Here is a 27,079-nt window from a genome sequence, read left to right on the forward strand (position 1 = left end):
GTCAGCCTGTGACTTATGGACCTTACAATTATATAAATACAGGTGATTCCTTGATGAATTTAAATGACAATTTCATCATACATTTGAATGGTACAGTAAATACATATCATGTAAGTCAAAAAGCTGACAAATCTACCAGTAAGAAGTAAGAATTTTGTGTGTGAAAACCAAGGCATCAAAATTCAATAGAAGAGGGGCTCCCCTCCTTATGCAAGGGAGAAAGCACACTCAGCCTGAAACCCCCTCTGAACGTAGGTGTAAAACACGGACAACACGCACTGAACTGCTATTAAGGACTCTGAGAAAGGAAAGTATCAGGCAACTTGGGGAAGGGCAGAATTAGAAGCGCCACCAAACCAGTGGTGAATTTACCTTTTTCTTTCTTTTTTTTCTCTTCTCTGGTATCCCTAGGCCGGGACCCAATGCTGCCAGAAACCCAGACTTGTGTAGACACAGAGCACTCCAGAAGGCTTCTAGCTCAGGCTTGAAAAGCAGAAAAGGAGTCTCCTGGTAGCCAACAGCGCTGGCAGCTGAGACCCAGAAGTGCCTAAAACTCTGAAGGAAGGAAACCTTCCTCTGATCAGAGGAGCTGTGATCCCAAGAGAGCACAACAAACCCCTGTTGCTCTTTTTCTCTTTCTTTGTTCTCCCAACATTTGGCTCAAGACATGGGTGCAGTCACAGAAAGCATGCAGGAGACAAGAGGGCATGAAACTTCAGCTTTTTGCCCAGAAGACCAAAGCAGAAGCCCAAGGGACCACAAAACCACTGAGAAGATTAGGTCGTTGTCAAACTGTGAAAACGACCCTATAAACGTATTTCTGAACCCCTGGGCTCAGCCTGAAGCTGTGCAGGAGAGCTCCTCCTAAGCATGAAACTCCTCTTGGCCTATTTCAGGTCTTAGAACCCACCAAGTTTATAATCTCAGTGCCTTTGTACTTTGGCCCCTTTGAGAACTGACCACTAGGGGGCCCACACGTGGGAAAGATCTGAAGATCTCAAGATCTGAAGACAACTGCAAAGACTCTAAAAACAGAACTGACACAGGAACCACAATCCACAGAAAGCTAGTCGAAACTTGTGGCCAAAACCCAAAAAGATCACTTGCTAACATGAAAATATCAACATTATCCAGAAAACTTAAACAAGACTCAGCCTCATCACACAACATTCATAATGTCCAGGATATAATCCAAAATCATTCAACATGCAAAAAACCAAAAAAAGTCAATTCATATCAGAAGACAATAAAGGTGAAATGAAGACATTCTCAAATGAAGAAAATCTGTAAGAATTCACAGCCAGCAAACATGCCCTAAAAGATACACTAAAGGAAGTTCTTCGAGCAAAGAAAATGATCCCAGAAGAAAACGTGGAACATCAGGAAGAAGGAAGAGCAACAGAAATGGTAAGCATCTAGGTAAATATAATAGACTATTCTCAGGTGCTTCAAAATACGTTTGATGGTTAAAGGCAAAACGTGTAACATAATCCTATGGAGTTTTCAATGTAAACAGATGTCTTATAATATGCACAAACTACAACATAAGAAGGGGATAAAGAAACCTATATGGTGGTGAGGTTTCTACATTCTATTTAAAATAGTAAATTATTGATTCTAAGTATAATATAAATCTATGTATACTGGAATTCCTAATCTCCAAAATAGATAACATAGATAATTGATAGACAAAAAAGCACAATAGATAAATGAAGATAGGATACCAAAAAAAAAATGTTCAAATAACCCAGAAGTAGGCAGAAAACAGAGTATTTTTCCATACCAGTATTCCCTGGATCTTCAGAACTTGTATCAATGTTTGTGTAATGCTCTAACTTATTCACCAGTTGTGTTTCAATCTGATGAAGACTATGATCTTTGATAGCATTTTCTACATCTTCAGTGAATTTAATCTGCTCAGCCAAGCATAATATCTAAAGAATAAAGCATGTAAGAGAAGAATTATTTTTAAAAGGTGAATTTACTGAGAAATATTTTTAAAATTTAAGGAAAGATACTTTTCCAAATTTCCAATTGCACACCGGATCTCTCTACCTGAATGTCTTACTGGCACCTCAAATACTAACAGAGCAATACATTTGTAGAAGCAGCACTGCGTGATGCAGCTCCAGCATACTTCTCAGAACTCCTCTCGTACTATTCAATAAGCTCATTTTCAGGTCGTAGAACCCACCCAGCTTATTATAACCTAAGTGCCTTTGTACTTTCTTCCCATGACTCGCCTCATGAATGGCTTCTTTCCAACCAGTGAGATGCAAAGATATCAGAGTATGATGCATTCTTTTTAATAAAAAAGGGTACTCTTGTAGCATTCCAAAATAATCTCCCAGTATACTACTGAAGTCTGGAATTTCAAAATCCTTATGTTATCTTAAATTAAGATCTGTCTTGTGAAGAAGGGTATAGCTCAGTGGTAGAGTGCATGCTTAGCATGCCTGCGGTCCAGGGTTCAAGACCCAACACCTCCATTAAAAAATAAATGAGTAAATAAACCTAATTATCCCCCCAAAATTAAATTAGCAAATTTAGAAAGTACCTGTCAATTTCAATCTAATACCCATAAATAGAAACTAAATATGGGACCAAGACAGATAGCTTCATGTTTATATAAAACATGAAATATTAACACTCTTTGAGATTGTCTATAATAGTACCAATAGAGTAAGGTTACTGATAAAGCAAATTATACATTTAAACACCAGCTTTTGAAAACTTATAATACTCTGATACAATTCTGAGATGAACAAGGAAAACCAGTATCCTCCTTTACTCTAAACATATGATCCATCATCAAACATAAACACCAAACCTACTGACCAATTACTATTGAACAGATTGTTTATTCTGATAATATCACCCAGAAAAATCGTCAAATGCCTCTATCAGACTGACTCATTAATCATCTATATATACACTTTATAACTTAACAGAGCAGACTAAGCCGCTCGTATTCTAACTTAAGACATTGTAGAAATATCATATTCAGGTTATTTAATGAAAGACAAAGCAAATTAGTAACTTTCAGGTCAAAGTCATCTCTCATACTTAGCAGCACAAAACTCATCAAGTTCTTTAATCAAGTATACGGTGAAGCATTGAAACAAATCCAAATACACTTTCTGAGAAAAGACTTTGCTTTTTAATTTGCACATGAAAATGTTCACTTGCCACCTCAAAACTAATACTCACTTGGATTTTCTTTCAGGCAATACTACTAAATTTTTGTATTAAAAATTGAGATACTGATGTGCATTTATAACAGTCAACTATATGATTTCTGTGACAGGCTAACAAAAATGATACAATACAATCTTGACTAATTTTTATGTCACATTATCATTAAAATATCTGAACAGACACCAACATTTTAATTACCTAAAATGTAATGGTCACTAAGAGTGCTCTGTAAACACTGTATGATTTAACCTTCAAAATGAGTTGCCATGTAGGTATTATTAAACCCTCTTAACTACGTGTCAAAAGGAATCACTCAAGAGTGTAACTGGCAAAGGGAGGAGTTGAACCAAGGTCTGTGAGATTCTTTCTACTTTATCGTTCTGACACCTTCCCAGACCAGAAAATGCCTCTTCTACATTATTTCAGGTCCTTATAAAAATGTCTTTAGAGAACTGAATTAACAGTATACAGTAACCTGTACCAGACATTAATGTATCCTGTTACACTATCCAATCCTCTTACATAGATGTTTCTGAGATGAATTTTTCTTAACATCAACCACTAATAAACTAGAATTCTGTTTTGGTAGATAATGAACTGTTTATGTTTTCAGTAGTTCACATTTTTACATGACTGCTCAGAGCCCAGAAGTAAGTTTCAGGCTCAAATTCATCAACTTTCTTTAGCCTGTAGCTCCCAGTATATTCCCCCATACAACTGTCATTTCCCAAATACAACTACTGTGCAATTCTTACTTTTGTATATTTTTCAATATTGTGTATTTTATTCTAACTCAATTTAAATACTACCTGGAAGCTCACAGAGTACTGGGAAACATTTCCAGAGGTCAAAAAGCAGCTTAACTCTGACTATGCACTGGCATTATTATTCTTTGGTGATTACTTTTCTCTAAGAACTTAACATTTTTTAAAAATATATTTTAGTTTGAGTTAAAATGCTCAAAGATCCAAATGATATGAATGATAAATAGTCTAAGAAGCTAAAATGTTCCAAGTTTCCTATTTAACTTCTTGCGCTTTAAAAGAACCAACATAAAAACTTGTTCTAGATAAACGAGTTTATACTGCATAGCCCAGGGAAATATATTCAAGATCTTGTAGTAGCTCACGGTGAAAAAGAATATGAAAATAAATAAATGTATATCATGGATGACTGAAAAACTGTGCTGTACACCAGAAATTGACACAACATTGTGAACTGACTACAACTCAACAACAACAACAACAAAAACTTGTTCTAATAACTACTACATGTTTCAATCTGAAAAGCAAATAACAATTGGGTAGCTTCTCCTATGAGAAATCAGAACATGTGAGTGCCTGCCTTTCATGGTCCTTAAAAACTAAAGTTCCTGATACCCTAATTCTATAGTATTAGTCTCAACTGGCAATAAAATAAACCCTGAACATGGCAGGACACTTAACCCCAGGCTTAGTGCTAGACTTTAATAGGGACCAGAGTGAGTTTGGTCAACACATATCTAGTACCCCGTGTTTCAGGAAGGAGTTCCTGTGAACACTGAGCTGCAGCAGTCTCTATGCCAACCCAGCATCCTAGCTCTCCGCCTCCCTGCCAAAGCTCTAGTTCAGTGCTGTGACTGTTTCAGACCTACAATAAATCTGCAGAACTCCTGCCAGCTCCAACTTCAGATGAGTCCGTGGGAAGGGTGGGGGACAGTGTTACAGATTCTGTGCCTCCATCAACAACAGACCAATCATCTGGAACACAGAAACTACTACAGGACCAATTCTGCCTCCCAGCTCCATTCCCCGCTGGCCTGGGCTGCTCAGATGTCAGCAAGCCTTTTGCGCGAAAGCATGTGAATCACAGCTGACTGATGGAGCCAGAGCAGAGCTTCATTCTCTCCAATTCCTCCCTCACATTTTACCGCTGAGGGAACTCAGAATCAGAAGTTAAGCGATTTGTCAAAGTTAACTGTCAGATAAAGGGAGAACAAGGATGCCGGCTGTCTGAGCCGCCCGACCTCTAGGTCAGGGATCTTCCAGTGACACCACGCCCGCCTCTACTCCAGACACAGGTCCCCTTACCTGGGAAGGGAAGAAGGAGGGGTCGATTGCACCCTGAGAACTCCGTCCAGTAGTAACACATTCTGTCAGTAACTCTTTCAAAGTCTGCTTCATTTCCAAGGCTAAATCATTTAACCAAGTCTGAAAATAAAATTAGAGAATATATTATTTCTTATTACACAAGCCATAAAACAAATATACAGTCTAATGACCCTATTTATTTCAAGGGGAAGGTTATAATTTCTTATTTATTCTCACACTCCCAAAATATGTTATATGACATGCTTTTTTTTTTTTGGCAGGGAAGACAACTAGGTTTTTATTTATTTATTTATTTTTTAACAGATTGAACCCAGGACCTCGTGCATGCCAAGGACACGCTCCATCACTGAGCTATATATCTCCCCCCCGGCACACAATTTTTTTAATCAATAAATGATTTAAATAAATTGAAGAAAATAATTTTTCACCTCTCAGGATAATAGTAAGTGTGAAAACTCAAAAATTTGTGGTTAGCTATCACTATCATCAGCTATACAAACCAAAAAAAATGAACATTTTTAAGAAGTAATCCATTCATTTTCTCATTATAACAAATCAAACCAGGTAGTTGGGCCAATAAATTAGCGCCACAGTGACTAGCTGTTCCCATGGCTCACACTAGCCTGATGATCTCACAGGCAGAAAGCTGTAACAACTGGAAAGGAGAGCTTCATTGGGCTGAGCTAAATCATTTGAGGACTTAAGCTGCCTCTTCAAACAAAACTAATTTTGTTTCAAGGCCAAAACAATACATTTTTCACTCATTTAATTATAAATAAAATAATAAAAGTTAACTAAAGTTAAAATAATGATAATTGATGGAAATAGCAATGAATGCTTAAGGATCACTACTTAACTTTAAGACTATCATTTGCAATAAAACATAAGGGCAAAAACTACAAACTTACATAGCTTTCCTTCATCACCTACTTTAAGTTCTAGCTTTCTTTTTGTTTATCTTTAGAGCACTTTCCAGTATTAAAAATAGCATGAACTTGTGCCCAGCTCGAAAGCCACTGCAGCTCAAGAGTGAGAAGCTCACAGCACGCGGCAGCAGACCCCTGCTCCGCTAACTGTCACAGGAGCTTCCAGAGCTCCCGTTCTCCTCTGCTGGCAAAACAGCCCCAGCTCAGCTGCTAAAAGCTCCTTCTCTCTCTGTTCATCCAGTCCCAGCAAGACTACAAGAAAGGAATCCAAAAACGACAAAAACAAAACTCTTCATCTAACATGGGAGCTACTTAACAAAACTTTCAATCACCACCATTTATATACTCAACATCCAATAAAATGTTGCGGCCTAACCAGAAATGGGCATTTTACTAAACTGTATAGATAAGGCATGGTCCTGACTTATCTTCCAGTTGGAAGATAATTTTGGAACCTAATAATCACAGCTCAGTGTGGTACATCCCACTGCTGTTTGGTTGTAGCTGTGTAAGTGTGTAGGCCTTTGACAGCTCACTCCTAGTCCTGCAGAACCAGTTAACCAGTTGTTCCATAATGCACTAGCCTCAAGTTTACTTGTTCAATTAAAACATCTCATACAACTCAGATTTTAAAGAAAAAAGAGAACACAAACTTATTGAGCACTTATGTTCCAAACAGTATAGTGTACTTAAAGCCAGTGATCTCATTTAATTTTGAAAACAGTCTTTGCAACAACTAGTAAGACTCCCATTCTGTAGCTAAGTGAGACTAAGTTATATAGCTAATAAGTTGTGGAGATAAAATGAGTATCCAAGTCTTTTTGGCTCCAAAGCAGAAGTTTTTTCATAATTACATGCTTCTTTCCAAAGAATAAAAATCCATATTCTCTCTAATATCAAACATAACAAATTATTTTTTTTAAAGATATGAGTTTCCTAAAAGGCCTAAATTAACCAATTTACTCTACAAATTGACTAAGTTACTTTTGATACAAAGTTCATATAGTTAATCCTTTTTATATTTACACTTGAAAAAGAAGTATTTACCTCTACATTATTTGACAGAAGAACTTTATTTTTAAAAGGTACAACTTCTCCCTGTAAAGATTTCATGGCAGTTATATATTTTGACTCCTCATCAAAGCACACACTGTTAATACCTATAATACAAAAGCAACAATTTAAACACAAAAGCAGTAAAGGCTTAATTATTAGGCAGTGTATATGATTGCCACATAATACATAATGTATATCACATAATACACATTATAATGGAATAGAATTACATTAATTCAACTATATAATATAATAAAACAGCTTTTCATAACCAAAAACTGGAAACTTGACTGCCCATTAACAGGTGAATGGAGACACTGATATATATTCAACTGACGATTTTCAACAATAAAAACAAAATATAATTGTATGCATCTTGAAAACATTATGATGAGCAAAAAAAGTCAGGCACAAATAAGTGCATAAGAACACATACTGATGCCCCTTATATGATATGAGACAAAAAGATAAGAGGAAAAGGGGAGGGTAAACAGGACTTCCCTTCTCCAAAATTTGCACTCACTTTATACTACATAAAAAATCTTAAAACACATAATCTACTTTGGTCTTCAGAAAGACCCCGTAAGTTACTATTCCCAACTTAAAGACGAAAACTAGATTTCAGAGAGGTAAATTAATAACTAATAAATAGTAGAGGTACAGCTTCAAAGCAAGCTTTCTGATTCCAGGAGTTTTTTCTACCACCTCCCACACACCAAGTCACAGTTACAGATATAAGCACTCTAATAAGCTTCAGATATATCGTAGTTAAGTAAATACTTCTGTAAAGCATCAGAGGGTAAAGATTGTAGGTTTTTACAGGTCATAAGGTCTCTGTGACAACTACTCAGCTCTACACTTGTAGCATAGAAGCAGCTATAAACAGTAATGGGCACGGCTGTATTCCTTCCAACAAAATCTTATTTTTAAAAATACAGGCAGTGAGCCAGACATGGCCTGTGGTCCTATAGTTTACTGATCCCTGATTATATAAGAGATGATGAAAATGTTTTACTTCTTAAAGTTTATTTGAAAAATATAGCTCTTTTCCCAAAAAAACCAAATATTTCGAGAAAAATAATCATCAGTTTTTGTAACAAACCAATTCCATATGCAATTAACCAAATAAAGTGATTCAACAAAATGAAAGAATATTGTCATATGCACTATTATCCTACAATTTTTTTTTTTTAACCAGGCAATCTTGCCTTTCCATAGCTTAATTATTACCTATATAAAGATGACTCCCAGTTTTTACATCTCCATCCCAGTAACTCTGCTAATAATTGCCTACTGAGAATCTCCACCGGAACATCATGTGGGAGACCTGAAACTCAGTAATGAAGGGATATGTTCTCCTTCACTTCCAGACCTCCGCACACCCTATTCCCCCTGCCTCCTCGTTTTTTTCTCTAGCTAGAAACTATACATTCTTTAGATCTCACCTGAGATGTCATCTTTTCATGCCGCAAAACCGAGCTAAATATCTTCACAGATGCAGCTATAACACCACATACTTACGTCAATCATAAAAACTGTCACATATTATATTCATTAACTTACTAGCTTGCCTCACCCACTAAACTAAGTTCTCTTGAGTGTATGATCTGTATTTTAACGAATAGTCTGCCTAACAGCCTAACATTACACTTGGTCAATAGATGAAACAAGAAATATCTGTTGAGTAAATGGTCAATCTTACCAGCAAACAGCTTCTTAAGGTGAGACTGAATGACTGATGGGTTGGTAGACTGGCCCAGTATTTCTAATAAGTCATCATCACCAATAAAGTAAAATCTTGGAAACACTGAGCGTTTTTCCTAAAAAGAAATAAAATAAAAACAAAAAGAATAGTCTTCTCTTTTCAAATCATTAAGATATTACAGTACTTTATAATTTATTACATAAAGATTTTTTTAAAAACATGCCTCCAAAAATTCATTTAATGATTTCTGACATCTTTGGAGCTGATCAAGTATCGTTAGTAGAGAATTTCTCATTCCTGCATGAGTAGTTAACGTTGTAACTCTATTGTCTTTCTTGATGTCGGTCATTATTGATCTGCAGAAGGAAAAGAAAAGTTATTTTACATCTATTTTAACAGTTTTTGGCTGAAAGAGCGATATGGAGACTACTTTAAAATAAACAGTAACATAACAGCAATACATCATGCTTCTAATAAATTATGCTAAAAATTAATATCCCGTTATCACTTTTAACCTCCATTATTGCACATCCTCCTATTTCATTCATTCACTAAACAAATATTAAATCCTACCTCACAAAGATAATGGCCCAGTGATAAAGATATTAAATAATTTCTCCAAATATTCAAATAGAGGTATGATAAATGCTAACAAGGAAAATGCTAACAGGGTATTATAAGAGTTGCTAATGGGGCAACCCCTAACCAATGGTTTCTTTGAGGAAGTAATTGGAGCTGAGATTTGAATGATGAACCAAAACAGTAAGTCAATGAGTGGAAGGGAAACAGATGATGCTAATGATGTAAAAGTAATTAGCTTGTATTAACCACCTCACAATATGAATCAAAAACTGTCATGTATGTCTTTCTCTTATGTAGTTGTACTCACCTAAAATCTTCATCAACCTTGTTGAAGCGTGTCTGTTCTTTTGGCAATGCTCCACGGCCAAAAATGGGTTCCAAATACACCCACTTTCTCTGAATATGGTTTAAATTCTGTAGGTATTCATCTAACTCTGCAAGTTTTCTCTCCCAAATTGACACTTTATCTTCAAATCCTTTATAATAAGGAGAATCCTTTAAGGACTGAAGAAGGCATCTATTATCTCCAACTTGATTGACTATGTCTTTCCAGTCTTTAATCAGCTTGATAGTTCGACTTTGGCTGTCTTCATAATCAGTCAAGGTAAATACTGCTCCAACTCCCCAAAGATCAAGTTCCCGTAAAGCTTCTCTGATTGTCACCTCACCTTGTGCCCGACTATTTAAATCCTATTTAACACAAAACATCCATATTTATTACTTCAACATTATCATATAAATAAATTACAAGATATCTATTTTATAAGAAGATATATTTTTATTTGGCTTTTCACCATAAGGCAAAAAAAATGTAAATGGATATATTTTACATGCAATCCAAGAGAATTACTGACTAATATATCAAGGGATATCAGAGATTAAGTATCCAGGTTCACATTGTCAGAATATATACAATGTTCTGCCTTATGCTTTTTACTTCCAAAAAAAACAAAACTTAAGCATCCACTGCAAAACACAAAAATAGTCTGGCTTATTTAATATTTTGCAGACCTCAGCAATTTTATTGTAACTTAACCGTACATCTAAAGTGATTAACAATCATCTAGAGTTACCTCCTATAGCAGCCGTGCTTTTGCAGCCTCATGATTATCTATATATACTGCAGGATTATTAGCAAACATCAAAGTATATACATTAGATTGAACATAAAACAACTTGACATTGAGTCCTTTTATTTTTACATTGAATGGGTCGAACACAACACAGAAAGTCTGCTACTTAGAATTGTGCAGATTTTACTTTTACCTGAGATCACTGTTAAATCTGATTAGCAAACTGATTCCTGGCTTAGTTCTCTGGATATCCCATAGTATAAATCTATTTTGTGTAAAATGATTTGTATTTTTTTGCCTTTTGATTAAAGCTGGCACCCTTCTTAAAGTCAGGTGTGTCTTTCATTTCAGGTTTTTTTTCCCACTCTCTCAAAGAAGAGGTTTATATTGCTTCTCTCCCTTCACATAGTTTCAGATGTATTACTAATGAAAGAATTATGGAATAACGGAATACTGTCACTATGTTAAGGGAAGAATGAAATTTAACTTGCCGTTTTATTTAAATATAATACAAAGCAAAATCGTATGTTGATAAAGGTCAGATTTATGAGATATTTATAAAAGTGGTTCTTACTTTAAGGTCTGAAGCTTTGGCAACAATTGTATCAGCTACTCTAAGCAGATCACCAAAGAGTAATTTTTCTAGACTAGTTCCCCTAGGAAGGCCGAGTAAACGAAACAAGTCAAGCCAGTGATCTGGAGAAAGATGCTCCCCTCTCACATACTTCAAGACAGGAACTGCAGTCTGTCAAAAAATAAAAAAAGACACATGCACACATATATACATAGATCAGCAAAATGCTTATTATTTAATTTTAATTACTTATAAAATGTTTCATTAGTATTATCTTATTTAACAATATTGAAATCAAATTCTTAAATAGAATTGTATGAAACTTTATTAATAAAAACATTGCTGTGGATACATGCAAATTTGCCTTTGTGGCTTGATATATTTTAAAACATGACCTAAAATATTTCTATTTTTATGATTTTAGGATATGACCTATATTCTAAATATGCTAAATGACCCCATAACCTAATTGTTAAATTAAAAACATGGCAATTTATAACTTTAACCATAAGTTTCTTAGTTATAACTTCTTTCAAATTGTAGCAGAAATATCAGTTAACTTCTATGGTTTACTCTACATTTTCTATTTTTTTCATGTAATGGAATCATTAAAAAATATATAAACTAAAATTACAGTTCACTCACTATATAATAAAAAGATACAGGAAAGGTCCAAATATCATTTTTAAATAGTAGGATAAGTAAAACTATCTTACTTTATATTTGTCAACCTCTGCTTGTAATTTCACTGTCATTCCTGAATGTTCTTCAGTCTTTCTTAATCTGTCATGCCAATTCATCAAAAATTCCTCAAACAGGTATGTCTTAGTCCTGTAAAATACCAGAAATGCACCTTCAAATTTATATCCCCCAAAACACACAAAATTATCGGAATCTAAATATTGTTTATGAATCAAACCGAAAAGTAATCCAATCTTCATTGGCCATTTCTTGAAATCCCTGTTGAAATTCTTCATAAAGGGCCCAGATTTGTGCACAGCTCTCAATATCCTTAGAGACGCTATATGCCAGAGAGAAGTTGGGCTCTTCCAGTCCAAAATGATGGCAATCATCACTATAGAAACAGGCAGTAAAATATAATCCATTTTAAAAAAAGAAAAACTGTTAAATTACTAATTAGTTAAACTTATTGATATTTAACTGGATTCCCTGTGTGTGTGCATGTGTATGTGCACGTATCTGACAGTGGAAGTAGACGATGGGGGACTATGCCTACTTTATATGAGAATTTTCTACCAAAGTATGGTTGCTTCTAAGTTCATTAAAACGCATTTTTTCCAAAGGAGTCAAAGTTAGTAATACATATAAATATATTTTATGTACATAATATATATCATATACAAATATTCAGAATTATATAAATTAATGAATTAATGTGACAAGTGATTAATATTAATATCCATTAATATTATTCTCAGTTGAAAATATTAGCGTCTAGAATGTAAGCTATTCTTCATCTAATCAGTGTAATGCTATTAAGTGTGGTACTAAAACCTCCACTCACTCATGAAGGCAGTTAATTTGTGGATGCATTTGTCTAAACAGAGCAAACCAAAAACAATAATTAAACTTAGTATCTTGTATTATTATAACATAAAACAAATGTTTTTCTTTGAAATCTCATTATCTTGCTAGGTTCATTTTTTAGAAGCTCTAAAAGTAACTTTCCATTTTTAAATATAATGAGATCACAGAAAGCCAAGTATCCCAACTACCTAATTTAACTTTTAAGTAAATTTAATTTCCTGTACTACTTCTAGACCTAACCAGAAATTTGCTTTTCTTTTAAAATCCTTATATAATTTAACAACTGCTAAGGAAGCAGTAGCATGAGCACTTACTATTGGTATTTTTAAAACTGCTGAAGTTTTCGAGGAAAGACATTAAGATAACAGATATAAGAACATTACTACTTAATATAAATATAAAACTTTTTTTCAAAATGAGCACTATCAATTTTAAAGAAAAAACATACACCAGCTTTTTCCTTATGACTTCAAGATCGTCAAATTCCATTTTTTTCTCTTTTATGGACTTTGCACTCTTATCAAGAGTATTTTGCTGGCCAGTTTCAATAACATCATCACCAGGCTTTAGTTGGTCCCAACGAGCTTTAAATTTTTCCAATTCTTGATAATAATTGTGAAGACGCGATTTCACATTTCCTTTCATCACTTCAATCTATAAGCCAATAGACTTTATATCATTTAATTTGAAATAAAAATCTCATTTTATATTCCATTTTTTATTTCCAACATTTTCTATTTAAAAGTCAAAAAACCAATAGCAGCTTTCAAAGGTTTTCAATTACTGATTTCAAGTGCAAGAAAATAACTCAAAAATAAATTAGACCGTAAGTTTAACAATAACAAGAGATATACCGCAAACATCATGACAGAATCACTCATGTGATTAACAGCATCCAGCACAACTATCAACAAAATCAATGTGGTAAGAGAACAGTTTGATCTCTGACTGCCCGCTGTTCTGCCTGAGAACACAGCTGCTTAACAGAGGAGGGCATGTCCCCATTTCCTATGCAGCTAGCAGCCATAAGTCTAAGTGCTGGTCAGTAGGATACGAGCAAAACAGATGTGTACAACTTCCAGACCATATCCTTCAAAGACACCATGCATAGTATATAAACAAATTTATTCTTAAGAAAGACTGAAAAGAATGTTACATACATTCTTGGTGTAGGAGTAAGCGAAGATAAATTATGTGACAAGATCATCATTTGTATGAAGTGTTTTACTACACAGAAGTACCGAGGGAGGTCAATTTCATCAGCAATATAAAATTCTTACAAACCTGAGCTTTCATGGAACAAAGATAAGCAAGAAATCTGAAGTGTGAAAAGAATTATCTTCATTCTAACAAAATGACTAAAAGATTCTTACCTGATCTTTAATCATAAGTTGGTGACTTTCCATCATCAACTCAAATTTATCCCACTTAGCTTTCAGATGACTAATTGTCTCTAAACCTCCACCTGCCACAGTTCGTAAAAGTCTGTTTTTATCTTCAGCTTCTTGAAATAAGGGCAGAATCTAAAGGTTAAATGAAATAACTTATAAAAAGCAACCTATCGTATCAAATTTCTTAAAATTCCATTTATTTTAAATTGTTTCATGATTTACTCTTTTTTAATCAAGAATTTTGCTTTTAAATAATTTGGTAAATTCCTAAAGTTTCTAATACTTATTATATACCAGGTCATCTAAGGCACTCAAACATCAAAGGTTAAAAAGGATAAAAAGTAGTAATATGAAACTGAATTAAACCATGAATATATAAAGACAATACTATAGCTGTTCAAAGAAATTCTTTTAAGAGTTCCACTCATAAGAAAATGCTAAAGAAGCTTCTAAAAGAATTAAGATTAGTTAACTTACGTTCTTAGTTAATCACTAAATTATCCAACATAATATAGAAAATGGAAAGTCATGAAAAAAGGTACTTAAGAAAGGGACAACTGAAGAAACAGAACCAAGCTCCTGTATTCCCCTGAAACGCTCTGCTGACTGTACAATTAGCAGCCTGTTAAACTGTCTGGCTGCAGGTCACTAAGTGCTACTCTGCTCAAATTGCTTCTAGACCTTTTAAAGCACCATAAAACAAGTGTCCTATAATTTATACTGTACTTTTACTATTCAACAAAGCAACAAAATCCATTCAAAGGTATTTAAAATCACTAAGGATACAAAATAGACCACAACAAAAAAATTCAAGTGTATCTCCACGACCAGTTTGCAATTCCTAGGCAGGATCAGTTCCACCTGAGAAACAGGAGAAACAATGGACCAAGAAGTCATGTTGTACTAGGAAAATCAGTGAGAGAAGAAACAGTAGGATTCTAATTTCCTATGCTTGTGAACAGCACTCAACCTGTAATGACATTACAATAGTTTCCTGGTCTACCTGTATGCATTCCTACTTCTTCAAATCCACGTACCAACAGAGACACATATCAAAACACAATTCTATAACATATTGCTGCTTAAAACCCAGCAATGACTCTTCAAGGTCCACAAAATCAAACCTAAGATCCTCAATGTGGCTCACATGACCTAGATTCTGTCTCGCTCTTTATACTGTCTCATACCACTTCCTACCACGTTGTTGTTCCCAACATACATCTATTTCTCTTCTCTTAGTTTTTGTGATGATACATTTCATGTCTTTCGTCCTACTTCTTTATCAATCTTGTTGCTACCTCCGTCTATGTTTGAACTCTAAATTTTGTAATGCTCAAACCTGATCCCATACCCTCTACTGTGTTGTCAATCAGATGATCTAGTTCAATCCTATGGCTTTAAATATCTTGAATATAAAGATGACTTTCAAAGCAGTATCTCTAGTCTTTACCTTTATTCGAAATTCTATATTCCTCATTCTGACATCAATCCGCACCACTTCCAAACTCCAAACTCCCCCCTCCAGCCATCCTCATCTCAATAAATGGTACCATTCGCTTCCCACTCAAGCCAAAAACCTAGAAGTTGTGTTTACGTCTCTTTCTCTAATTCCCCTCTACTTTTAATGCATCAGAAGGCCTTGATGCTAACCTCTAAAATACATCATCCATTTCTCTGGCTGTCTCCATCTCCTTTGCTCCTACAAGGTACAAGCTTCTGTCGTCTCTTTACCAACTGCAATATCCAACTAACTGACATTAGACTGCTACTTTTGTCTCCCTGCAATCCACTATCTACAGATCAGCCAGAGCAATCACTTCAAAAATGTAAACCACATCGTGTCCCTTTTCTGCTTAAATTCCTCTAAGGACTTTCTATTACTCTCAGAAAAACTCCCCAAACTCCTAATGATTGTCTAAAAGTGCCTTTACAATCTGGCCCTTGCCAACCTCTCCAATTTTACCTCAAACCATTTTCTTCCTTGAATAGTATGGCTTTCTTGATAACTAAGTTTCTTGACAACATTTGCATCTTTCTCTTCCACAAGCATAGCAAGCTCCTTATCTACCTTAAGATCTTCGTGTTTGCCGTTCATTCTGCCTGTGAATCTTGAAATGGCTGGCTCCTTATCCTTCAGGTCTCGGTTCAATGTCATCTATCTGAGAAGGTCTCTGTGATCACCTGCCCTAAGAAGCATCCCCTGTTGAGCATGCTTGTTCTCTCACTGCTCCAGCTCCTCTCGCTCCTCCTCTCCGTCTACGTGTGTCTCTCTGCCTCTCTCTCTCAATGTTTCTGTCTCTCTCTCACACACACACACGAACATGAATTCCATGAGAACAGAGCACGTTCACAGCTGCAACTCTGACTCCTAGCACAACTCCTGGAATGAATCAAGTGATCTCTAAGTATTCAGCATATAAATCAATGAATGAACTGAATAATTTTTTCTTCATTTTTGGCATTTTAACATCAAGACAATGACACATGGTAACAACAGCAAAGCAAAAAAGAGTAAGAAAGAAGACCAATTATTTAACTTTCCCATCCATCCAAGTCTCACACTGGAGTTCTATCCCCAGCTCCCCCATAATCACACCTCTGATTTAGCTAACTGCCACAGCTCATAATGCCATTCTTTCTTTTGCTACTTCCTTCTAGTAGCCAAGTACGTTATTTTATTTGCTTTTAAACCCCCTTTATATCCTTAAGCCTACCATATAAGTTTGTAATTCCTTCTGCCATGAAGGTATATTATTTCACTCACCTCTAAACTATAATTTTAAGTCTCTCATGTAATAGGAATACATAAAAGTTCATATTCTATTTTCAATTATTTCTCCTCCTTCCTCTAAACATAACTAAGATCATCTATAATATTTTCTATAAAATTTTTTGACTTGCTTATTCTAGGCTCTAGCCTTCTGAAGCTGTTTTTATGAATATTTATCTTTGTCTCTAATTATGAGTTCCTCCATCGTGTGTGTGTGTGTGTGTGTGTGTGTGTGTGTGTGTGTATTCCTAACTCAGCTCTAACTTCACACTTCAGTATCCTAAAAATACAACCCTGGAAGTAACAGCATGAATTTAAGTTTAGTCTTATTCTAGTAAGTCACATCATAAATAGACCACAAATACTTCTGAAAACATTAAAAAGAATTATTGTTACTGGCTCATTACACCAACATAACATCAAGAGTCCAATCATGGACTGACCAATTGGACTAGATTATATGGACTTCCTTGTTATATTGAAATTATATGGTATTTTTAATAGTCATATAAAATTACCTAATTTAAACATCTCCAGTACAGTTTAAAAAAAATGACTAATTTTACGTTGTGATTCTCACCTGTGGCTTCCGTTCCTGAAGCTTACTGTATTGTAAATTTGCATTACCTATCTCTTCCACAGATTGGGGCATAATTGTTAAGATTTCCATAGCCTCAGTAACAAACGTATTGATTTCATGTAAACGAGCTGAATAGATAACATTGAAATATAAGAAATATTATCACCAAAAATATTCAATTACATAATTTCTAAGTCAAGGAGTGTTAGAATTAATCACTACATGAAACACATTACATCCTAAGTCATCAATTGCTTTCATAAAACAAAATTCAAAACGTAGAACAGGCAAAGAAATGTCCTCTTACGAAACTGGTTGTTTCACATTATATTTTGAAAAGAAATTTTAAAATGTACTCAATTTCCATTAAATTTTGCTCAAAATTTTTAACTCGGCTTTTTAAATAATATGCTTTTGTAGATACTGACAGGCATATATAGAATAGATAAACAAGATTATACTGTATAGCACAGGGAAATATATACTAGGTCTTGTGGTAGCTCACAGCGAAAAAAATGTGACAATGAATATATGTATCTTCATGTATAACTGAAAAATTGTGCTCTACACTGGAAATTGACACAACATTGTAAAATGACTATAACTCAATTAAAAAATGTTCTTAAAAATGCTAAAACAGTTCAGTTTAAAGGAAAAAAGAAACACTGGGATATTCTGGAAACTAGTACAGGAATACTTCGTTTTATTGTGCTTCACTTTATTGCATTTTGCAGATATTGCATATTTTACAAATTGAAGATTTGTGGCAACGCTGCATGGAGCAAGTTATCAATGCCATTCTGCCAAGAGTATTTGCTCATTTCATGTCTCTGTGTCACATTTTGGTAACTGGCAATTTTTCACTCTTTCATTATTATTATATTTGTTATGGTGATCCATGATCAGTGAGCTGACGTACGTACTACTGTACTTATTTGGGGCTGTCATGAGCCACACCCATTCAAGATGGGGAACTTAACTGAAAACGCTGTATGTATTCCGGCTGTTCTGCCTCCCTATTCCTTGGGACACAACAACGTTGAAATTGGGCCAATTAACAGGCCTCTAAGCGTTCAAGTGAAAGAAAGAGTGACACATCTCTCCTTTTAAATCAAAAACTAGAAATGATTAAGCTTACTGAAGAAGGCATGTGTAAAGATGGGAGAGGCCAAAAGCCAGGCTTCCTGCATCAAACAGCCAAAAGGAAAGGTTTTAATGGACATTAAAAGTGCTACTCCAGTGAACACACGAATGGTAAGAAAGCAAAACAGCCCTGTTGTTGGTATGGAGAAAGTTTCGGTGATCTGGACAGAAGATCAATCCAGCCACAACAATTCCTTATGCCAAAGCCTAATCCAGAGCAAGGCCTAACTCTCTTCAAATCTACGAAGGCTGAGAGAAATGAGGAGGCTGCAGAAGAAAAGTCTGAAGCTAGCAGAGGTTGGTTCAAGAGATTCAAAGACAAAAGTCACCTCCATAACATAGAAGTTCAAGCTGACGCAACAAGTGCTGATATGGAAGCTACAGAAAGTTATCCAGATGATCCAGCTAAGATAATAAATGAAAGTTGCTCCACCAAACAGATTTTCAATGTAGACGAAAAACAGCCTTCAATTGGAAGAAGACACCTTCGAGATCTGGACTTTCACAGGTAGAGAGGAGATGTGAATGCTCAGATTCAAAGCTTCAAAAGACAGGCTGATTCTCCAAAGAAGACATACAGATGGCCAACAGGCAAATGAAAAGATGCTCAGCATCGCTAATTATCAGAGAAACGCAAATCAAAATCACAGAGCGGTATCTCCTCACAACGGTCAGAATGGCCATCATCCAAAAGTCTACAAATGAATGCTGGAGAAGTTGTGGAGGAGAGGAAACCTTCCTACACTGTTGGTGGGGATGTAAACTGGTGCAGCCACTACGGAAAACAGTATAGAGGTTCCTTAAAACTAAAAACAGTTACCATATGATCTGGCAACCCCACTCCTGGGCATATAGCCCGAAAAGCCAAAAACTCTAGATATATGCACCCGATGCTCACAGCAGCACTATTTACAATAGCCTAGACATGGAAGCAACCTAAGTGCCCACTGATAAATGAATGACTAAAGATGTGGTATAGACACAATGAAGTATCAGACAAAGACAGACAAGTATCATATGATATCACTTATATGTGGAATCAAAAAAAAGGATACAAACGAACTTATTTACAAAACAAACAGACTCACAGACATAAAAACCAAACTTACAGTCACCAAAGGGGAAAGGGAAGGGAGGTTAGGTAAATTAGGAGTTTGGAGGGGGGTACTAAAGCTCAGTGGCAGAGTGCGTGCTCAGCATGCATTAGGTCCTAGGTTAAATCCCAAGGACCTCCTTTAAAATAAATAACCTGATAACCTCCCTGCCCAAAAAAAACAAACAAAAAATAATAATAATAAACAAGGAGTCTGGGATTAACAGATGCATACTACTATTCATAAAACAGATAAACAACAAGGACCTACTGCACAGCACGAAGAACTATGTTCAGTATCTTATAATAACCTATAATGGAAAAGAGTCTGAAAAAGAACAGATACAGATACACACACACATACAAACTAAATCAATTTGCTCTATACCAGTAACTAACACAACATCATAAATCAACTATACTTCAATTTTTTTAAAAAAAGGTTTTTTTAAAAAGACAGGCTGACTCTCTTGTTAGGTGTAATGCAGCTAATGCCTTTAAGCTGAAGTCAGTGCTCATCTACCATTCCAAAAGTCCCAGAGCCTTAAGAATTATGTTGAATCTATTCTGCCTGAACTCTATCAATGGAACAAGAAATCCTGATGACAGCACATCTGTTTACACCATGGTTTACCATTTTAAGCCCACTGTTGAGACTTCATTGTGTTCTTATTTTAAAAAATTTCCACAGCCCACCCAACCTTCAGCAACCACCACCCTGATCAGTCAGCAGCCGTCAACATCAAGGCAAGACACTCCATTAAAAGATTACGACTCACTGAAGGCTCAGATGATGGTTAGCTTTTTTTAGCAATAAAGTATTTTTTTAGTTAAGGTATGTATACTGTTTATTGAGAAATAATGCTACTGCACACTTAACAGGTTACAGTATATGTAAACGTAACTTTTATATGCACTGGAAAACCAAAAAACTCATGTGACTGGCTTTATCATGACATTCGCTTTACTGTGGTGGTCTGGAATCAAACCCTCAGTATCTCCAAGGTATGCCTGTAGTTGATTGAAGAGATAAGGATAAATACAATATACCAGAATTACCTGTCTTTCTCAGTAACATACGCAACAAACTGATACTAGCTCACACTGTGAATGATAAGAATGTCTTCAATTTTAGACCTCTCAGGCATTGGACATGGAGCTTCCTACTTTATTAAAATTATCATTTTAAGCACATTTTAATTCATACTACTTTCTAGATTTTTACTTTAATCATCATTGGCATTCATATTTCATAACTAAAAATTTAAAAGTGTATTTACCTTGAATGGACTTCTTCAAAGAAAGAACAAGCATATCAAATAACTTCTGGATGAGATCATCAATCACAGTCTTCACAGGGTTACAGTTAATATTTAAACAGTCTACCTTGACAGCACTGAAAAATGCCAGTGGACATATTTTGACATGACAAAGATGAACTAGAGGAAGAGTCTTACTGTGACATGATTTTATGTAATGCATTTTAAAACATCACCCGAAAGCATTATTGTGATCTTTAAGCACATTTCAATTTCATTTAGCAAAAATGCCTTACACATGCTACAATGAAGTTTTTCATTACACGATTTTTTTATAATACTCGTTTTTAATCATCCAGTGTGTCAGGTTAAAAAGAAGCAGCACAATATGAATTACTAAAGTATCAACATGAATATAGTTAAATTTTTCCATGCTTTCTTGTCACAGTATATAACATAGCTACTTAAAGATTTATAAAATAAATTCACTATATTGTAATGAAAGGACAAAACAATCACAGAAGAAAGGAAACAAAGATAGGAAGTTACGGATTATCGAGACACTAAAACAATAAAACAGTCAGATACAATTTTATATCTAACTCACAAAACCCTAGTTCAAGTATTTCTATCTTAAGGGCGCTTTCCCTGATTTCGCCATAAATAGGTGGGATGTCATCCTCCTGTAACTGTCCACTGCCTTTAGTTCAATCTTTAATATGGAATATAGACTTTTCTATCTGGTATTAGTATCAATTCATAACAACATTTATCAAGAATTTACCCTACACCAGTAATTTATATGCAAATTACTCATTAAATCCTCAAAACACTGAGATAAATAATACAGTTATAATCATTTTAAAGCTGAGAAAATTGAGGCTTACAGGGTCTAAATAACTGTCAAAGTCATGCAGCTGGTAAGAGTCATCTAACTCCAGAGTCCACTCTCTTAACCTGTCTTACTTGTCTTACTTACAAGTAAGTAAGTTACTTGTACTTACTTACAAGTCTCTGACTCATCTTACTGCACTACCAGAGAGCAAGCAACCTGATCTCAGGTCCTCTGTCTTCATCTTTGTACTCCCATAGGACAAGGTTTTGCATATTGTAAATGCCCCACCAGGTATTTATTGAAAGAAGGAACAAATAAATTAAAATCAAAGTGGTATTATTCTTTGCAGGTGGTATGTGCACAATTAAACAAGGCCCTTCCTTCACAGGGCTTGTTACATAGAATGGGTCCAGTGACACGAGTTTCTGAGTAAAGGGGACATACTAAGTCACTGACGATTACATGACCAAGCAGCTGGGTCATGAAATGCCCCTTAGAGGGCCTCCTCCACACTTAAGGCACCGTCTAGATGCAACAAGTTGGTGCACCTCCCAGGGCATTCGGAAGGGAAGCAGCGCAGCACAAAATTAGTCAAACGTCTTCCAGCATGCTCCCAGTGGTAGACGCTTACCATTCTGGGACTGTGCCTAAGCGCATCCACTACTAGACCCTCACACAAGATCTGGAGAGCAGCCTCTTCCTCCAGCCTACGCTAACTACGTGTCAGCCGGCAGAGCCTCTAGAAGGGATTGTTTCAGTCTCAGGGTAGCCACTCCGAATTCTCAAGTGCCACAGCCCAGCTGTAGTGGACGTAAGGAGGCCTGCCTTCAGCGCTAGCAAGTGAAGGTCTCACACTATCCCACGGGGCAAACTGCTGTGACAAGCGCGACCTTGACTTCACTATCATACCTTGGAAGCCGTTCTGCTTCTTTCCCTTTGATTTTCAGTGCTTTAAAATTTTTCTCCCAATCATGTACAGTAGAAAGATGCGTTTCAACGAGGGCTTCCATATCGACTTGCCCAATTACAATCCACTCCTATTTAAAGAACAGAAAACATATTAAAGAAATGGAACTAACAAGTTAACATGTAAAAAATCAGGGTCCAACTATTAGGAACAATTAAAAGGGTCAAAAGTGAGGTATTCAAGTAAGTTTCAGTTTAAGTACGTAAATACGATTACTTCATAGCCTAAAGAATGAACAGGAGAAAAAAACAATTTAATATACAAAAGTACAGTGATCATAAAACTTTGAAGAGACTGCAAAAAAATTTTTTCCTTAGATTCCCTTCACAAATTTGATGTATACAAAGATAAAATCACTTTTGCAAAACCAAGAGCTATTACAAGCTACAAATCTGAAAGTACGTAGATTTCATTAACTAAATTAAACGCAGAAGCAGCGTTGCCTTCTCAATCATATGCCTCAGGATCAATACAAATGAGCAATGAATGCCATTAGGTTTATCTTTGGAGAGCTGGTTGGTATGATGCCCCTATCAACAAAAGGAAGCAGTTAAATCATCTCAGTTTAACTTTGAGGGCTTCCCTCCATGGATTGCTCTTGAGCCGAAGAATGAGAAAAGGATGTATTTTCCTGAAAGGAATTAAAAATGACACAACAGAGTCACCTCAAATTCCAAGTTAATACATTAAAAAAAAAAAAAGATGGAAAAGAAAAACAAAAAAAAAACTAGTTTCTCAATCTTCAAATAGTCAAAGAGAAAAAAATTTTAGCACAACTTTTTTCTCATCTGTGGCACATACCTGGATTGCACAAGAATCCTCAACGTTGGCTCTCTGGTTTGCCACATTTTTATTTTATGCTATACAAGATGAACTGTTGGTTTGTACATTTAATTCTAATTCAATCAGATGAAATATTATACTGGACGGAAAATTACATGTTCCATACCTTATGCTGGTGTAAAACAGCTAACAGTCTCCTAAACAGATCTTCTGCTTTGCTGAAGATAGTCAGAAATCCACTCGCATTTCTATCAATCATAATAGAAAAAATAGCTTCATCTCCTGCCTCACCCACTCCCTTAAACTGGTTAGGGATGCCAATGAATCTCCTCATTTCTCTGTAATATTTAGCCCGGATTTCTTCAAAAGGAGGCCTGAACTGTAACCGTCCTTGTCTGAAAGCAAACAAATAACTTTAAAATATGAACTATTAGAAAATTATAGACTGAAAATTAAATTGGGTTTTTAAAAACTCTTACTTGTATATTAAGTCTATGTTTATTTCTGGCAGATTCTCATTAAGTGCTTCTAAGCCCATCTGATACTGATGTTCCAGGGCTTTGTAAAGTTGATGATTCCAGTGCTGCTTCCACGCATGCATGTCACTTGCTTGGAATCCCTAGTGTGTCATATTCATATTGTTTATTTAATAATTAGGTGTTGGAATGAGCTTTCATATAATGCTTTCACATCACATATAATAAAATTACAAGCAAAATAACACCTCATTTTAAATATCCTAAAACATACAACTTCTTAATTGCTACTTGAATACATAGTCAAATATGAAAAGCTCTAGTCTTTGTACTTATACACAAAAAGATCAGTAAAATTTTCAAAATCAAGTTAATAGCAAATGCATTTTTCTATGGACTTTATTTTATGATCCTAAAAAAAAAAAAGAACAGAAACAATGGTTTATTTTGTAAATTTCTTAATCCTTTTGCAAAAATTCCCATCAAGTGTAATTCTTCTCTTCCCTTCCCCTCCCCAAATAACCCTCTGCACATTTAACAACATAATAAATTTAAAATATAAGAATGCTCAGAAGTGTAGTCTTACGCTTCCATATAACTGTAAATCGTTAATTCTAGTATTTTCATTTTAATTTTTTCTTAAAGTTCTAAGAACTGGAAAATATAAGCAAGTGTGTAAGATACCTACCTCATATTGCACTGAGATCCCATTACCACCTACTAGATAGCTTCTACGCTAACTACTTTCACATAGTTAACTTCAAATCAAAACGTGTAGAACTGACATTTTACCCCCCAAGAAAGGGAAAAAATTCTGAAAACATTATTTCAGTCTTCAGGCTTCTGCCTAAATTTAACTTTGTCACAACTCAACAGACATAGCAATCACCTACAAGAAAACTAACAAATGATAAATATTTAAGCACCAACTCAAGAATGCTATAAAGTCTAAATTGAGGGATTTGGCATTCCTTAAGACAAATAGGAATTTAGTCTTATACTATTTAAATATAAATACATTATTAATTTACAGTCTTTATAAGTAATTCAGTCAAATTCTAAATTTACAAAGAACTCATTAGTAAAGATTTATAGATAACCTTTGTGAATTTTTCAATTCATATATTCACATTCTGAAAAGGTCACATCTCAAAGTGTAGACAGCAATTAAAAGACACTGTACCTGTGCTTCTACACTTGCCAAGCCAGTCCTCAACTCCTGTAATCCATCTTTCCACCGCTGTTGCTGCCGAAGCAAATCAATGTTCATAAGGACTACCACCTGTTAAAAATGAGAGCGTAACTGTCAGAGTATCACCTGAAAAATAGTAACTTTTCAGCGGAAAAACCTGACAGGCACCACCTTAATCGAGCGATCAAGGTTAATTCAACTTATAATAATACATATCAATACCAGATAATGCACTGAGAAAGGCAAAGCATCACTTTTGTGGTACTCCTGTCAAAACTGCACAACCCCAATCCAACAAGAGCAAATGGAGGGACAGTCTAATAACTGACGAGTGTTCAACGGAAGTGTATCAAAATCATGAGAAACAAGGTGAGAGCCTCGGCAATTAACTGCAAGGCAGGATCCTGGATCGGATCCTAGAAAAGAAAAAGGACATCAGTGGGAGAAGTTGTAAATTCAGAATATCCTACTTCCTTGTTTTGATAACTGTTCTATGATTATGTCAAAGCTCGGTGAAGGGCAAGTGTGAACTGTTTGTACTATTTTTGCAACTAAGTCTTAAATTATTTCCAAATAAGTGATTTAAAGTTACAGCCTATTTTTAAAAGTTATTCATAGCTTATTCCATTTTATAAATAAAATATACCTTTTCACAAAATGTAGTGTGCCATTTTCTCAGTTTTCTATTTTCAGTGGCAAGTCGTTCGGCAGCATTTTGGAGTTTCTGGATGTAGCCTTCCAATTCTTTAGGATTATCCCAAGTGATTTGTGATTTTCCCCCACTTCCTGCTTTTGAATTCTAAGGTACAACAAATGACATTTTGGTAAGATTCAACATTCTGCATCGTAAGTCCAATGACCTCTAACACTGACCTGCAATAAAAGAGCACACAGTAATTCTTGTATTTTATAAATGATAAGGCATTCAGGCCAAGACTGAGTAGCCCCATTGCTTCCAAGTTCTCCCTCTTACAACTAAAAATCCCTGGACGTAACACAACAAGCAAGCGTCCGAAGACCCAAAGGTAGAAATAAGAAGGCGGAGAGCCTCAAAACATTGGGATTTAAGGAACAGCACACTGGGCCTCCTATTGTCTCCCATATACCCAGGACAGGAAGCTGGAGGAGCCTCCAACCTGGAACCACCTCCAGGACAGAGAAGTCTGCTCCCTCTGGCCGAAGGACAAGGAAACCAGTGGCCTAACAACAGAAAACCTTCTTAGCAATACCCACCCTACTCCACCCCAACACCTGCCCCTTTCTGCAGTTTCAAAGGGGCCAGGCAGAGAGCTGATCATCCATCCTCTGTTAATGTCGGCGGGGCTTAACGGGGAGCTGAGCTTCCACTCCCGAGATGCTACAACAGAGCAGTGTGCAACGTCCTCCACATCCTCCCGACCCTGTCAACAGGGCTTAGGAGGGAGCGAGGTTACATCCTGCTGGGAGGCAACCAGACATGGCCAGCTGGTGTTCCACTTTCACAGGAAGGTGTCAGTAGGGCAAAAAGCACAATGTTCCATTTTTGTCTGGAGGGTACCCGCAGGGTCCAGCAGAAATCTGAAAATACACACACTCACTCACCCTGGCCTCATGCTATACCTCACTGCTTCAGAGAGAAACAATATTTCACTTAGAAACCAAAAATATGAATGAACTGAATTTCTCATCTGAAAGTATGAGGGCTAGGAGGAAGTGCAGCAATATTTTTAAAGTGCTAAAAAAAAAAAAAAACTATCAACCATGAATTTTGTATCTGGTGAAAATACCCTTCAGGAATGACAGAAAATAAAAACATTTTCAGACAAAAGAAAACTAACAGAATTCATCTCTAGCAAGCC

General features: G+C 35.6%; 1 protein-coding gene across 4 annotated transcripts in view; it reads right to left on the reverse strand.

Moving 5' to 3' along the window:
* DYNC2H1 (dynein cytoplasmic 2 heavy chain 1) overlaps nt 1-27,079 on the reverse strand; it is a 265,953-nt gene that overhangs the window by 209,082 nt on the left and 29,792 nt on the right. For all 4 annotated transcript variants that reach the window (XM_072968893.1, XM_072968892.1, XM_072968891.1 and 1 more), the window contains exons 14-31: nt 25,888-26,040; nt 25,233-25,331; nt 24,053-24,192; nt 23,740-23,968; nt 22,733-22,860; nt 21,010-21,125; nt 17,494-17,621; nt 14,126-14,275; nt 13,201-13,406; nt 12,124-12,279; nt 11,921-12,035; nt 11,205-11,375; nt 9,865-10,247; nt 9,199-9,331; nt 8,973-9,090; nt 7,262-7,374; nt 5,268-5,387; nt 1,784-1,934 (exon numbers count right to left, since the gene is read on the reverse strand). In XM_072968893.1, coding sequence (XP_072824994.1) covers nt 1,784-1,934; nt 5,268-5,387; nt 7,262-7,374; nt 8,973-9,090; nt 9,199-9,331; nt 9,865-10,247; nt 11,205-11,375; nt 11,921-12,035; nt 12,124-12,279; nt 13,201-13,406; nt 14,126-14,275; nt 17,494-17,621; nt 21,010-21,125; nt 22,733-22,860; nt 23,740-23,968; nt 24,053-24,192; nt 25,233-25,331; nt 25,888-26,040 — 2,809 coding nt within the window. The remainder of the gene's footprint in view (nt 1-1,783; nt 1,935-5,267; nt 5,388-7,261; nt 7,375-8,972; nt 9,091-9,198; nt 9,332-9,864; nt 10,248-11,204; nt 11,376-11,920; nt 12,036-12,123; nt 12,280-13,200; nt 13,407-14,125; nt 14,276-17,493; nt 17,622-21,009; nt 21,126-22,732; nt 22,861-23,739; nt 23,969-24,052; nt 24,193-25,232; nt 25,332-25,887; nt 26,041-27,079) is intronic.

This window comes from Vicugna pacos, chromosome 10, assembly GCF_048564905.1.
Source record: "Vicugna pacos chromosome 10, VicPac4, whole genome shotgun sequence".
Lineage (NCBI taxonomy): Eukaryota > Metazoa > Chordata > Mammalia > Artiodactyla > Camelidae > Vicugna > Vicugna pacos.